Source organism: Galeopterus variegatus, unplaced genomic scaffold, assembly GCF_000696425.1.
Source record: "Galeopterus variegatus unplaced genomic scaffold, G_variegatus-3.0.2 Scaffold7411, whole genome shotgun sequence".
Taxonomy (NCBI): domain Eukaryota; kingdom Metazoa; phylum Chordata; class Mammalia; order Dermoptera; family Cynocephalidae; genus Galeopterus; species Galeopterus variegatus.
The window spans coordinates 61,589-78,471 of NW_007733522.1; the positions used below are offsets into that span (position 1 = coordinate 61,589).

Here is a 16,883-nt window from a genome sequence, read left to right on the forward strand (position 1 = left end):
CCGGTGGCCGACGGGGCCGCGGCGGCGGGATGGGCCTGAGCCGGAGCCCGGCAGCCGGCGGGAAGCTCCGCCTCCCTAGGTCGCCCCTGTCCTGCCCCAAACCCGCCTCCAGAGCCGCCAGCTCGGGGTCAAAGGACAACCGACACCCTGCTCCGGACGTTCAGCTGCACAGCAGGGGGCCCTCCCCGCGAGGCCGCCGCGCCCCGGCCCCGAAGCTCCCCTGGATGGTTGTCCGGGTCCCAGCGGGTCGCTGGGCCTCCAGAAAAGGCAGACAGTTACCTTCAAGGCTCCTTCTCTAGACGTTAACCGTGAAGCGTGAATTTCAGAGCCACCGTTAATGTCAGTTTAGTGAAAGCGAGATGGGCGTCCAGGGACTCCCCGCTGCTGGACTTTAGGTGGCAGTGGGCGGCGGGGGCAGCTCCACGGCGGGAGGACTTGGCTCCAGCTCCGGCCGAGCCCCGAGATCGCTTAGGATCTGGGACACGGGCAGCCCTCACATCTTCACAAGATCGCTTAGGATCTGGGACACGGGCAGCCCTCACATCTTCACAAGATCGCTTAGGATCTGGGACACGGGCAACCCTCACTTCTTCACAAGATCACTTAGGGTCTGGGACAAGGGCAATCCTCAATTCTCCACAAGATCACTTAGGATCTGGGACATGGGCAACCCTCACTTCTCCACAAGATCTCTTAGGATCTGGGACACGGGCAGCCCTCACTTCTCCACAAGATCACTTAGGATCTGGGACACGGGCAACGCTCACTTCTCCACAAGATCGCTTAGGATCTGGGACACGGGCAGCCCTCACTTCTTCACAAGATCGCTTAGGATCTGGGACACGGGCAGCCCTCACTTCTTCACAAGATCGCTTAGGATCTGGGACACGGGCAGCCCTCACTTCTTCACAAGATCGCTTAGGATCTGGGACACGGGCAGCCCTCACTTCTTCACAAGATCGCTTAGGATCTGGGACACGGGCAGCCCTCACTTCTTCACAAGATCGCTTAGGATCTGGGACACGGGCAGCCCTCACTTCTTCACAAGATCGCTTAGGATCTGGGACACGGGCAGCCCTCACTTCTTCACAAGATCGCTTAGGATCTGGGACACGGGCAGCCCTCACTTCTTCACAAGATCGCTTAGGATCTGGGACACGGGCAGCCCTCACTTCTTCACAAGATCGCTTAGGATCTGGGACACGGGCAGCCCTCACTTCTTCACAAGATCGCTTAGGATCTGGGACACGGGCAGCCCTCACTTCTTCACAAGATCGCTTAGGATCTGGGACACGGGCAACCCTCACTTCTCCACAAGATCACTTAGGATCGGGGACACGGGCAACCGTCACTTCTTCACAAGATTTCTTAGGATCTGGGACACAGGCAACCCTCACTTCTTCATCCTCTTCCCGTTGCTGTCTCCGGAAATCCCGGTTTCTTTTTCGCAGAGGAACTGAGCCCTCTCCAGCACCTAGTCCCCAAATCCCTGTCATCCACCCCAAAATGTATGGAGAGAGAACCAGGAGTCGGGCACGGTTGTAGACTAGAGCTCCACATCCACCTTTGCGTAGCCGTCAAGATGCTCGCTCCAACTCCCCTTTGACAGGATTCACCCCACCCCGCTTCCCCAACAGAAAGCAACTGTGGTTTGAACAGCATTTTTTCCCCTTGAATTAGAAGAATCGGTGGGATCCCAAGCGTTGGTCCAGCCCCTTGCCCAAGGAGCCCCGGCAGAGCACTTTAGAAAAGGGCAGAAGTGTCCAGCAGGGGTAAGATTCTTCGAAAGGACTGGTCTTTGGGTGGGAGAAGCCTTTTTAAAAAAAAAATATAAAGATGACCGGTAAGGGGATCCTAACCCCTGACTTGGTATTGTCAGCACCAGGCTCACCCAGTGAGCTAACCGGCCATCCCTATATAGGTTCCGAACCCGTGTCCTTGGCGTTATCAGCACCACACTCTCCCGAGTGAGCCACAGGCCAGCCCGAGAAGCTTTTTGAAACATTGACTTGAATGGGGGTTCTGTAAAAGAAATCTGGAGGTGGTTTCTGTGTGAACCAGCTTACCACTAACCAGTAAGTGGGAGGCTGGTGTGCTCCTGGTAATAACAGATTGCACTGGGCGTGGGACCGCTGGCGGTAGGCAGGCCTTGCAGCAGTTCCTCGCCAAGGGATCATTCTCCAGACCCCTGGGAACTGAATCACTTTAGTAGAAAGCTTACAATACTGCTGCTTGGTCTTTAACTGATGAATGATGCAACATTTTGCAGATTCCCTCAATTCACTTTCATTAATAACATGATGGTTACCTCTTTTTAAAATTCTGAGGGGCTGAAATTTTGGAGAAGAGCTGTGCTTAAAATGAGGGGTTCCCCTTCCCCATACACTATACTTTTGCAAAAGAATTAAAACATGGGAAAAGGTAAAGAAAAAGCCGTTATTGGTGTACCAGATGTGTACATATGCTCTCTCATTTAAAAACCTTGACAACTCTATGAGACAAATATGACCATCTCTATTTTATAGATAATCAAACAGGTTCAGACATATTAACTAGCTCAAGGTTGGACAGCAAGTGTCAAAGGTAAGCTTCAAACTCAGGTCTTTTTGGCTCCAAAATATTTCCCTTTACTATACCACCTCAACAGCACACTGTTGCCTTTCATTTCAGTCCTCTGCTGCAACGTTCTGTTTCAAAGGACACAGTACACTGATTTCTTTCACATTACTTGCAATTACAGTGTTGTGGCTTAACAAGATTTCTCAGAAATATGGAATTATTGGAACAAATAGCTCAAGAGTGCAAGGGGCTTGCTTCTGAGCAGTGGGACCAGGGTGAGAAGGGGAGGGGTGAGGTCCCTTTGCATTTCACTGTAAGCTCTTCTGTACTTGTTTTGAAAAAAATCTATGTGCAAGTATCTCTTTGATAAATATTTTTAAAAGATTATTAGCAAATTTTAGAAACTGTGAAAGTTATTCAGTGCTATCATTAGCATTTTAAACAATTGTCAGAAACCAGTAAACTGCAATTTTGTGGTATGAAAGCGAATGACTTCACAGAAACTGGTTTAGGGAGAAGTGGCACCTACAACCTCAAAACTGAAAAGTATCTGAAAAGTCACACATCTGAAGTGATCTGCAATACAGATTTTCCAATAATTGTGAAATAGTTTTATTTGTTAACCATGTGATCGTACAATGATTTAGGGAGAAGCCTGTAGTTAACTTGGAGACCACACCCAGGCAGAAGAGAGCAGAGATGGACTCAACGCCCAAGCCTGAGTGTGAAGGCAAGTTAACAACGCGAGCAGCGGAGGTAGGTAGACCAAGAATTCTTAGAGGGAATATGTTTAACCTCCTGGCAACTTCTCTACATATTGTATTTTACTTTATTTACACCATGTCTAATAAACATCCACATTGGTTTGGGATGTTAGTTATGCTTTTTTTTAAAAAAACCCAGCTTTATGGAGGTATAATTGACATATAGTAAACTCTACAAATTTAAAATATACAATTTGATATGTTTTAGCATTTGTATACACTTGTGTAACCAGTACCACAATCAAGATAGTGAACATCATCATGCACAAGTTTCTTTGTGTCTCCTTGTCATCCCTCCCTCTTCCCACCCTGTCCCCATCCCAAGGCAACAACTGACCTGCTCTCTGTCACTACAGATGAGTTTGTCTTTTGTAGAGATTTATATAAATGAAATCATATTGTATGTGTTCTTTTCTGTCTGTCTCATTTCATGTAATTAATTTGAGATACGTCCATGTTGTTGTTTGTAATCAATAGTTGAATCCTTGTTATTACTGAGCAGTATTACATTGTATGGATATACCACTATTTGTTTACCCATGCACGTGTTGATAGTCATTTGTGTTGTTTCCAGGTTTTGACTATTACAAATAAAGCTACTATGAACATTTGTGTAAGAGCCTTTGTACAGACATATGTCTTCTGTTGAGTAAGCCTAGGAATGAAATGGCTAGGTGACATGGTAGGTGTCTGTTTCACTTGCTGTGTTTTAAAATGGTGATATCATTTTATGTTCCCACCAGCAGTGTATGAGAGTTCCAGGTCCTCCACATCCTCATCAGCAATGATATGGTCAGTCTTTTAAATTTCAGCTATTCTAATAGGTGTGTAGGTATCTCATCGTGGTTTTAATTTGCATTTCCCTAAAGACCAATGATGTCGAACATCTTTTCGTGTGTTCATTTGGCATCCATACATATCTTCTTTAGTGAAGTGTTTGAATGTTTTGCCCATTTTTTCCTACTGTTTTCTACAAGTATATTTTGAGAGTTCTTCGGAAATTCTCTGTACAAACACTTTATCAGATATATGCTTAGCAATATTTTCTTTCAGTACGTGGCTTGTCAAAACAGGTTCTAACATTTTGATGAAGTCCAATTTATCAGCTTTTTCTTTTATGAATTTTGCCTTTGTGTCTAAGAGATCTTTGCCTAATCCAACGTTAAAAAAAATTTCTCCTGTTTCTTCTACATATTTTATAGTTTTAGTTTTTACATTTACATCTTTGATACATCTTGAATTAATTTTTCTGTAGGGATCAAGGTCTGTTTTTTCCATATGGATACAACAGTTGTTCTAGCATCATTTACTGAAAAGACTATCCTTTCTCCACTGAGTTGCCTTCCCACCTTTATAAAGAAAACCAGTTGTCAATGTACTTGTGGGTCTCCTTCTGAACTCTGTTTTGTTCTGTTGATCATATTTAACTGTTGTGAGGCCAATACCACACTGTAGCTTTATAACAACTCAGAGTCAAGCAATTTTAGCCCTTCAACTTTCTTCCTCTTTTTCAAAGTTGTTTTGGCTATTCTAGGTTCTACAAAAAATCTGCTGGGATTTTGGTTGGAATGGCATTGTATCTTTAGATAAGTGGCAATAACTACTGTTTTCTGACCCACGAAGAAGGTGTTGTATTTATTTAGATCTTTAATTTTTCTCAGCAATGTTTTGTAATTTTTATTGTAAAGATATTGCACATCTTTTGGCCAGTATTTCATATTTTTGGATGCTGTTGAAATGGTATTTTAAAATATTTAAAATTTTTAAAATGTAAAACTCTTCAATTTCTGATTATTTGTTGCTAATAAATGGAAATCCAATTGATTTTTGTATATTTATCTTGAAACCTTCAATCTTGCTGGACTAACTTATTTGCTTAAGTAAGCTTTTTTGGTAGATTCCATCAGACTTTTTACATAGATGATAATGTCATCTGCAAAAAAAGACAGTTGTACTTCTTTTCCAATCTGGATGCCTTTTATTTATATTTCTTAAATTAAACTAGCTAGAACTTTTACTACAATGCTTAATAGAAGTAGAGGGAGGAGACATCTTTGTCTAAGTCCTTAAAAATGAAAACTTTCCACCGTTACCATTTAGTATGATATAAGCTGTGGCTTTTTTTTTTTTTTTTTTTTTTTTTTTTTTTGTACATGCCATTTATCAGATTAAGGAAATTCCTTTCCTTTGCTAGTTTAAGAGATTTTTCTTTTTCAATCAGGAATGGATGTTTGATTTTAACAAATACTTTTTCTGCACCTATTGAGATGATTATCGGGTTTTTCTTTTTTAGTTTTAATTACATTGATTAGTGTTTGGCTGTTAAGCTAACCTTGAAATTCTGGGGAAATAATCCAAGTAGCCATGATATATTCTCCTTTCAAAATATTGTTTAATTTGACTTACAAAATTTTGTTTAGAATTTTTGCATTTATGTTTATAGAGGATATTGGTCTTCTAATTTAATTTTCTTAATTTTTAAAATTTAATTTAATTTAATTTTCTTGTAATTGTTTGGTTTGGGTATTAGGGTAATTCTAGTCTCATAGAAGGTGTTTGGAAGTATTCCTACTCTATCATTTTCTTGTGTAGAATTGTTTTATTTCTTCCTTTAATGTTTGGTAGAATTTACCAAGTGAAGCCATCTGGGCCTGATGTTTTCTTTGTGGGAAGGATATTAACTACAAAATCAATTTCCTTGATACATATAGAAATACTCAGGTTATCTATTTCTTTTCGAGTGAGTTTGATAGTTTGGTCTTTCAAAGAATTTCCCCATTTAATATAACTTGTCAACTATATTGGCATAAAGTTGTTTATAATATTTCCTTACTATGCATTTAATATCTGTAGAATCTGTAGTGAAGTCACCTCTCTTATTCCTGATATTGGTAATTTATGATTTCTCTTTTTTTTTTCTTTATCATTTGGTTAGAGTTTTATCAATTTTATTGATTTTCTTAGATAACCAGCTTTTTATTTCATTGATTTTCTCTGTTGTTTTCCTGTTTTCTATGTCTCTGACTTCTGCTGTGTTCTTTATTATTTCCATTCTTTGCTTAGTTTGGGTTGAATTTTTACTTTTTTTCCTAATGTCTTAAGGTGGAAGGTGAAGGTCATTGATCTCATACCTTTCTCCTTTTTCTAGTACAGGCATCTATTGCTGTAAACTTCCCCATAAGCACTGCTTTAGTGGCGTCCCACAAATTTTAATACATTTGTTTTCATTTCCATTCAATTCAAAGTACTTACTTTTTTCCCTTTTGATTTCTTCTTTGACCCGTGGGTTATGAACAAAGAATTATTTAATTTCCAAATGCTTAAGTATTTTTGAGATATCTTTTTGCTATTAATTTATGTCTATTCTGTTTCGGTCAGAGAATATACTTTGTGTGACTTGAATCCATTTAAATTTATTGAGATTTATTTTATGGTCCCAAATATGGTCCATCTTGGTAAAAGTTCTGTTAGCTCCTGAGAAGAATATGTGTTCTGCTATGATTGGGTAGAGTGTTCTATAAACATCAGTGAGGTCAGGTTAGTTCGTAGCATTATTCAGCTCTTCTGTTTATATTTTTCTATCAACTGTAGAGAGGAGTGTTGAAATTTCTGACTACAATTGTGGATTTGTTTATTTTTTCTGACAATTTTATCAGTTTATTCTTATTGAATTGTGAAGCCCTGTTATTAAGTATGTAAACATTTAAGATTGTGAGGTCAGGTTAGTTCGTAGCATTATTCAGCTCTTCTGTTTATATTTTTCTATCAACTATAGAGAGGAGTGTTGAAATTTCTGACTACAATTGTGGATTTGTTTATTTTTTCTGACAATTTCATCAGTTTATTCTTATTGAATTGTGAAGCCCTGTTATTAAGTATGTAAACATTTAAGATTGTTATTTATTTTTGATAAATTGAGTCCTTTATCATTATAAATTACCTTCTTTATCCCTAGTAATATTCATTGTTTTTAAATCTACTTTGATGTTGATGTAGCCACTCCATCTTCCTTTCAATTAGTTAGTATGGTATATTATTTTTCTTTCTTTTACTTTTAACCTACTTATGCATTTGCATTTAAAACGTGTTTCCCATAGGTAGCGTAGAGTTGGCTTTTGCTTTTTCACCCCAGTCTAACAATCTCTGTCTTTTAATTGTGGTGACTATTGATATGGTTAGATTTGTCTGTCATTTCACTCTTTTCTTCTATTTACCCCATCTGTTCTTCATTTGCTGTCTCCTCTTTTTTTTCTGACTTCTTTTAGAATAATTGAGGATTTCTTATGATTCAGTTTTATTTTATTTGTGGCTTACTGGCTATAACTCTTTTATAATTTTAATTCTTGTTTTCATTTTTATATTGTACATTTTAAACTTATCACAGTCCACCTTCAAGTGATATTATACCACTTTATATATAGTATAGGAAATATAATAGTTTACTTTCATTTCTTCATACTCATTTTGCTTATATATGTTATAAATCTCACTATTAATTGTTATTTTTGCTTAAACAGTTATCTTTTAAAAATACTTATTGATATATAATTCACATATATAAAATTCACCCTCTTAAAATATATAATGCAGCATTTTTAGTATATTCACAGAGATGTGCAACCATCATCACTAACTAATTTTGGAACATTTCACCACCCTAAAAAGAAACTTTGTATCAATTAGCTGTCACTCCCCACTTTTTCCTATCACCAGTTCCTGGCAACCACTAGTCTACTTATTCTGGACATTTCATGTACATGGAATCATACCGTATGTGGTCTTTTGTGACTGGCTTCTTTTACTTAGCATAATATTTATAGGTTCATCCATGTCGTGCAAGTATATATGATGTATTAGTACTTGATTTATTTTTTATTGGTGAATAATATTCCATTATATGCATATACCACATTTCATTTATCCATTCATCAGCTGATGGACAGTTGGGTTGTTTCCACATTTTGACTATTATGAATAATGCTGCTGTGAACATTCACGTACAAGTTTTTGTGTGGTCTTATGTTTTGAGTTCCCTTGGGTGACATATAGTCAGTTATCTTTTAAAAGATTTTAAATTATAAGAAAACATGAAGTGATTGCACCAGTATTTTCTAAGGTGTCTTCTAGCACTAGTAGAAGTTTCTGCTGAGCACCTATGATTCCAGGTGCTCAGAGTCTGCTGGAGAACTTGACTGTCACAGTTATGGCTGGGTTCATGATGACTTTTTGCATATGTTCATGTAAATGAGGCCAGACTCTTGATCTAATGGTCAGAGATTTTTATTTCTCATTATATGATAGAAGAGGAAAATGCCAATTGATTCTACAGATCAACTGTATTGTTTAGGAATATAGAGATGTGAATTATTACAACATTATTATCAAACCAATGAATTATCAAGCCCAGCCACCAATAAGAATTTCAGGTTCTTCCTGAAGTGTATTTTCATAGGACACTATAACAATTTCTAGAATGTTTCAAGACCATTTGTTCAAATTATACTTCCAAGGACTGACTTATATTAACAGAGAACAGAATAAATTGGTAACGGTTATGAATATTCATAAGGCCTTCATATTGCACCATATAACAAGGTTAATATTCTTGTGAATGTTTGCAATTTAAAACCTTATCAAGTCAGATTCTTTTGCAAGTTTTATGATGCAGAAAGTTACTGCTGCCTCTGTAACTGCAGGGTGGCTATTGTCTTCAACACTTTATTGTATGACTCCTTTAAAAAAATTTGTGAAGACTTGCATTTGTAAGGTTAGGCTCTGGAATTTCATTTAGTACCATTATAAACAAAAAGCAGGCCTGTAGAAGTCAATGTTACTGGCAAAAATGGAATAAGAGACGACTAGGATTTTACTTAATAACAGTGAAATAAGGATGTTTATAGCATCACTTTGCAGGGTTTTTGTTTTGTTTTGTTTTGGTTTTTGTCCAGCAGAGATCTGGGAGGATATTCTTGTCTTTGCCCTCGATGTCCTCACAGACTATCTGGGGAAAAAGGAAGATGAGAATTTATATTCCAGTGTGATACGCACCATCACCAGCTCCCCATATGAAACTTTGTATAATGCTATATGCGGTTTCATTCACCTTTCCTTGTTTGAGAGAGTTATGACCAAAATCTGCCAAGACATATCTCTTCAAGCGGTTCTGCCTTCATCCTAACCTGATTGAGGTCTGTGCATACATCTTTGATAGACATGTTTTGTTTTCACCCTTTTCTTGTGTCCCCAGTTCTCCCAGGCCATTGTAAGGCTCTTGATGCATCCCTCCAATCACATTTCTGCTGCTTTCACCCTTTACAACACCAAGAATTACTTACTGCTTTATATAGTGGGGATGCATTAAGACGGAGCAGATGAAATAAATGTGTCTTGAGGTCCTAGCACCCGAGGAATGCCAGCTCTTTTCCTAAACTGAGGCCTTGTAGACTGCTGGCCACAACATAGGCCCACCCCCGCAGCCCACATTCTCTCCTTCTTCCTTTCTATTCCCTGTATCCATATACCATCTACAAATTCATCCCCGTGCTCACTTGCACCAGCCATCCTAGCCTTTCTGTTTGTCAACCTGAAATGATGAATGAAAGTCTTTTCTTCCTCAGGGCCTTTGCACTTACTGGATTGCCAGGACTGCTCTTCCCTGGCTTTTCCAGCCCCTCAGTGTGGCTGTGTTTGTAAGGAACTAGTTCAGGTTAGATGAGGTCATGAGGGTGTGGCCCTGAGCTGATAGGATTAGTGTCCTTATGAAAAGAGACACCAAAGAGCTTGCTCTCTCTCTTTCTTCCCCCCAGCCCATCCCCCCTGCAAGTGCACACAAAGAAGAGGTCACATGAGCACACAGCAAGATGGCAGATACCTACAAGCCAAGAGAAGAAGCTTCAGGATGAAACCTGCCTTGCTGGCACCTTGATCTTGGACTTCCCAGCCTCCAGAACTGTGAGAAAATAAATGTGTGTAGTTTAAGCTTCACAGTCTGTGGTATTTTGCTGTGGCAGCCCGGGCCGAGGAACACACATGTGTTCTCTTGAGAGAGGCCCTCCCTGACCTGTCTGTCTGAAGGTCAACTCCTCCTCATCATCCCTGTATTAGTCTATTTTCTGTTGCTTATAACAGAATATCTGAAACTGGGTAATTGATAAAGAAGTGAAATTTATTTCTTACAGTTTTGGAGACTGGGAAGTCCATGGTCCAGAGGGCACATCTGGAGAGGGTCTTTCTCTGGGTGGGGACTTTCTAGAGTCCTGTGGTGACATAGGGTATCACATGATGAGAGTGGGAAGAGTTCTCTCATGTGCTCCTCATAAAGCCATCAGTCCACACCCATCATAACCTGTTACTCCATGAATTGATAAATCCATTCACAAGGGCACTGTCTTCAAGATCCAATCACCTTTCAAAAGCCCCACCTTTCAAATTTAGTGATCAGATTTCTCACCCTCTTAACACTGTTACAGTGGGGATCAAGTTTCTAACACATGAACTTTTGGGGGGCACGTTTGATCCATAGCAGTGCCCTTGACCTCTGCCCTTCCCATTCATTTTCCCAGAATGCTTTGCTGCTGACTAATCTACTTTCTCTGCTGTCTTTAGCATCTCCCTCTCTGCTGGAGTCTCACCACCAGAATTTATATGTGTTGTTGTCTTTCCTGTCTTGAAAATGCCCACCCAGACCCCATGGCTCCCTTCATTTGCCGCTTTATGCCTCTTAATTTTTTTCAAGGGTCAGAGCTGAAAGCAAAGTTCCTAATACCTGTGTCTTGTCAATTTTCTTCTGCTTCTAGCTCTCCACGTCTGCTCTAATGCCTGGTCAGGGATTGGTGCAAGAGTCAGTGGCTTTGCAGTATAGGGGCTTCACATTTTTTTCTTCCAGTTCAAAGTAATGCCTTTTCTTTGGGATCTGGCTCCTGCTTCTCTGCCACATGCTACAGGCAGGAACAAACCCTCAACCCAGTTTCCTGCACTGCACCTGTCAGATTTATAATACTTTCAGAAATTGTTATTAACCAGGGACCTTACAAAAGACCAGTTTTTCTAAGTGGATGCCTGTTTGTGGGAGAAGGGCCAGAGCTGGGTTGCCAGCTGGTGCAAAGGGAATAGATAGCAGAGGGATGGAGGGTTTTGCAATAACAGCTTATTCCAAAGGGAGAAAAGGGGCAGAAAAATCTTCACTTGCAATTGAAGATTGGAGCACCAGTTGGGATGGGAGGCTACTCCAGACGATATAGACAGGTTCCTTGTGGTTCGTGGAATGCTGGGAAGACAGTAAAGGAAAGGAAAAAGGACCTTGGAAAAGCCTCCAGTATAGCTGCAACCTTGGATGCACATTAGAATCACCTGGGGAGCTATTAAAACTTTGGCTCCCGAGACATACTCAACACCAATCCGAACTTTCTAAAGCTCTGCAGATGATTTCAGTGTGTAACCAAGGATGAGAACCGACGCTCAGTGTAATCAATTTACAGTGGGAGAAAATTTAGCAAGAGAGTGGGTAACTCTAGACGACTGTCAAGTCTGCGAATCTCATTCAGTTATTGCCCTAGGACCCAACCCAGGGGCAACACTGCTGGTGAGAGAGTATTAAGGAACAAAAGAAAACTCCTTAAAATTCTAGAATTCTCTCCTCGCTCCTTCCCCAATCCCTCTACCTTCTGTTTTCTGTACCACAAATCTTGTTAAACATACTTGATGACCAGAACTTGGATTTCATTAGATTTTCTGTTGCTTATAAATAGCATCACAATGAATTGTGCTATCTTCCTGTTATTTCTGGAAATAACACCAAGGATAATTGATTGATTGCTTGATTGTTGTTGTGTTGTCAGTGAGAATGACCCAGCCAGTTAGGTCAAAAGTAATTGGTTATTTGGTTGGTGGGGACATGGGCCCAGGTGGGTCCTGCATTTTCCTGGGAAGAACAGATGTGACTGTCCAGCTGGCTTGGCAGACTTTGAGAGCCCTGCCCTCCACTAGATACTCTGCATGGAGGGTGAATGTCATTGGTTAGGACTGTCAGGTATTGGGGTTTGTGCTCAGATAGAGTGAGATGGAGACAGGAGTGGGTTCAAAGGTAATATAACATCTCACCTGGGTGTCCCTCTGAACTGACTCAGCAATACCTGCCCTATGTCGTTACCATCACCACCACCCCCTCCACCCTGATCAATGCCACAAATAGCTGAGTTTGATTGATTTAAGCTCCTGCACCTGCAGTTATTGTTCATCCTTGGTCTGCGGGTCTTTTATTCCTGTCTTAACTGTCAGGACTTAGATATTAATGGTCCTTAGGTTACCATATCAGTGAGGGTGGGCCTATGGGCTTTGCTGTGTCCTGTGTATGTGATAGCAGAAATGGCCCCAGCTCAGTGCATATGTCCATTTTAAGACATTAGATTTAATAAATTATATTCCTCTCTTATTTACCTATGTCCAAAAGGGAAAAATAATTAGAAAAAAATCTATGAATCAAAGATCTGTACATACCTAAATTGTAAGTTAAACATAATTTAACCTGCATCAGTACATGCAAATATTGAACCTTTAATTTTTAAGATGAGTTTCAAAATATTTGAAATTCAGACTTCCTTATGGACTTTTAATTTTTAAAAGTTTTATTTAAAACATCACCTTCTTCAGTGTGCTACCACCTTCCAGGATTTAGGGAGGGGTATATCCACATCTCTTTCCCTGGGCTTATGGCAAAAGAAAATGAAGTCCAGTTTTATGTCTCACAATATAATTCTGCTTTCTGGGTGAGAAGCCTGGTTTGGGGGGCCCTCTAGTGGGTGCTCAGCTGCCATTGCATTTCCCCCCTTTTAAAAAATTTTTCATTGATTTTAATTTTATTTAGTTTTTTCTATTGACGCATAAGAAAGGAAGAAATAGACAGAAATACATACATACACACATAGAAAGAAAGAAAGAAAGAAAGAAAGAAAGAAAGAAAGAAAGAAAGAAAGAAAGAAAAAAGACAACAATAATACATTGAACTTTCAGGAGAGAACAAAGCATTTCCACTTTAAGGCAGAAGAAGAAAGAGTTGGTCTGGTCAGGCAGGGCAGAGCCCTGATCCAGGTCCTAGCTCTACCACAGACTTGGTGTGAGACCTTGGACAAAGCACTTCATTTCCTTTGGCCTCAATTCCTTCCATAAAACATTGCAGTGTAGTTTGTCTGTTTTGCGCCCATAAAAACTCATTTCAGCAAGTGGGTGGGACTTATGCATTGGCTAAGTGTGGATCTCAGCAAATCCTTTCCCCAAACAGTGAAGGTAAAGCTGGACAAAATTGCCAAAGACAGCCATTTAGAGACAAAATTTGACCAATGGCATACAGCAAATTGAGAAGTATTAATGCAAGAAGATCTATCCCAGAATCTCAGAAAGAACAGTGGAAGTCTATAGTATTTTAGCACCCCTTCCCCCCAGCGCTGTGGCTCTGTGGTGGACAAGGTCTTCCTGGATGGGTGGGGCATGTGGGTGGACTGACAGGCAATGGAGGGAACTGACTTTATTTGGAGAAGAGTGTGGAAAATCCTATGCCCAGAAGTGCTGTTGAAAACAATAGTTATCGCAGCTGCAAACAATCATGGAAAGCCAAAACTGCATCTAGCCTGAGGCTACAATACTGATCAGGACAAGCAATAGACCAACAGATCAGCCAGAAATTTAACATGGAAATCCAGGTAACAAGACAGCCAAAGAGGGTCTTGAAAAGCTGCCACATAGGGGCTGGCCTGGTGGCGCACTGGAGAGTGCGCCTCTTGGGAGCACAGCGGCGCTCCTGCCGAGGGTTCGGATCCCATGTGGAGACCAGTTCCCGCTCACTGGCTGAGCACGGTGCGGGCGCGACACCGAGGGTTGTGATCCCATTACCGGTCAGTAAAAAAGACAAAAAAAAAAGGAAAAAAGAAAAGAAAAGAAAAGAAAAGCTGCCACGTATTATTTGGTAATCTGGAAGTTGTGTTCAAGGCTGGCACACACATTCAGGAGAGACTGAAGGGGCCCCAGTGAGTCTCTCACTCTTCAATGAACACGAGGCCTTGTGAACGCAGAAAGTTAAAGGTGGGGCAGACTTGTAAACATCTGGAACTTTGAATGAGTACTCCAGCCCACACAGAGATCCACTGGCAAAAGGTTGGCTCAGGGTGTGGCTCAACCTCTGGCCAATCACCGGCTGACCAGTAAGCTATGCTGATCCAGGAAGCCAGGCTTGAAAATGAAAACAAGAAAAAAAGGAAAAAAAGCCAAAAAAGACTAGGTAGATACATCGGTGGTTGCATGCTGACATTACAGAATTAGTTCAGGCAGGTCACTAAACGAACAAACAGCAACAACCATCAGCCCTAATTGGGAGTGTGGTGTGATCGGAATCCAGAGTTGCTACAATATATTATGTAAAATGTCCAGTTTTCAACAACAAATTTTTTTTTTTTGTCCTTTTTGAGACTGGCCGCACTGCGCTCAGCCAGTGAGCTCTGTGAGCACACTGGTCATCCCTATATAGGATCCAAACCTGTGGCGGGAGTGCTGCTGTGCTCCCAGCGCCACACACTCCCGAGTGTGCCACGGGCTCGGCCCTCAACAACAAATTTTGAGAAATGCAAAGAAACAGGAAAGAGTGACTCATACACAAGAAAAACAGTAAATAGAGACTGTTTCCTTGTGGACCCAGATGTTAGATTTCACAAACAAATACTTTTAATCAGCTATCATGAATATGTTTAAAGAAATAAGGGAAATCAAGTTGAAAGAATTAAAGCAAAGTGGAATGATGATGATTGATCAAACAGAATATTGATAAGAAGGTAGAAATTATAAAAAAGCATCAAATGGAAATCCTGGGGCTGAAAAGTACAATGGCTGAAATAAAGAGTTCACTAGAGGGGCTCAACAGCAAAATTGAGCTGCCAAACAGAAAAAAGAATCATCAAACTTCAAGATAGATCAATAGAGATTATCCAACCTAAAAAGCATGAGGAAAAAGAATGAAGAAAAATAAACAGAGCCTCAGAGGCTCATGAGACACCATCCAGCAAACCAACAAATGCATAACTAAGTCCCATAAAGAGAGAAGGTAAAGAGGAAGAAAACATATAACAAAAAATAATGGCTGAATACTTCCCAAATTTGTTAAAAATCATTTTCCTATGTAGCTAGGAAGCTCACTGAACATCTACACATAACATAGTCAAACCACTGAAAGCCAAACACAGAGGGAAAATCTTGAAAGCAGCAAGATGAAGAAGACTCATCATGTACAAGGCAACCACAGTAAAATTAAGCCAACTTTTCATCAGGAACAGCGGAGGCCAGAAGACAGTGGAATGATGTATTAAAAGTGCTGAAAGAAAACAAAAAACAAACTGTCAGCCAAGAATCCTATATCCAGTAAACTATCTTTCGAAACTGAAGGTGAAGTAAAGATAGTCCCAGCTAAATGAAGACTGATAGAATTTGTTGCTAGCAAAGAAAGTTTTTTAGGCTGAAAGGAAGTCACACAAGATAATAATTCTAATCCACAAGAAGAAATGCAAAGTCCCAGTAAAGGTAATTGCATAGGTTATTATATATTTTATCTTTTATTCTAACTAATTTAAAAGAAACAATAATTATAAATTTTATTCTTGGTCTTCTAACATGCAAAGATGTAATAAATATGGTAATAATAGCACATAGGAGAGTGGCTGAAATGAAGATATATTGGATGAAGACTACAACACCAGTTGGTACCTTGAATCAAGGAGAAATGGAGAGAACCAGAGATGGCAAATACGTAGTTAATATATAGGATTTTATAAATATATATTTTTCTTTCTCTCTTGACTAATTTAAAAGACATAAGTTTGATAAAGCAATATTTGTAATACTGTATTGAATCAATAACATACAAGTATGCAACATATCTGACAATAATAGCATAAATGAGGGGAGAGGGAATGGAGCTAAATTGGAGGGAAGTGTCTAGATTTTACTGGAATTAAGTTAGTATTAATCTGAAGTAGATAATGATACATTAAGATGCATATTATAATCCCTAGAGCAATCTGTAAGAAGATAATTTAAATATATGATAAAGTCAACAAAGGAATGGAAATGATACATTAGAAAATATGTATTTTATACAAAAGAAGGTGGTGAAAGAGGAATAGAGAGACAAAAAAGATATACAATATACAGAAGGAAGTGACAGTCATAAACAGCAAAGTGACAGACATAAATCCAACCTTATTAATAGTAACATTAAATGTGAATGAATTAAACACTCCAGAAAAGGCGGAGATTATCTGACTTGATAACACAAGATCCAGTTATATGCTATCCACAAGAGACACACTTTAGATCCAAAGTCACAAATAGGTTGAAAGTAAAAAGATTTAAAAAGATGTCAACACTAACCATAGCTGGAGTAGTCAGCTCAAATCAGACAAAATAGACTTTAAGAGAAGAAATATTATTAGAAAAAAAAAAAGAGGGGCCGGCCCGGTGGCGCACTGGATAGTGCGCCGCTTGGGAAGCGCGGCGGCGCTCCCGTCCGAGGGTTCGGATCCC

At 39.8% G+C, this 16,883-nt stretch overlaps 1 protein-coding gene across 1 annotated transcript in view; it reads left to right on the forward strand.

Annotated features, from left to right (window-relative positions):
- Positions 1 to 29: 29 nt before the first annotated feature.
- The window catches only part of HRASLS5 (HRAS-like suppressor family, member 5), a 26,224-nt gene continuing 9,370 nt past the window's right edge, over positions 30 to 16,883 (forward strand). The window contains 4 exon segments of the mRNA XM_008591930.1: positions 30 to 158; positions 1,638 to 1,712; positions 1,714 to 1,772; positions 3,207 to 3,315. Coding sequence (XP_008590152.1) covers positions 30 to 158; positions 1,638 to 1,712; positions 1,714 to 1,772; positions 3,207 to 3,315 — 372 coding nt within the window.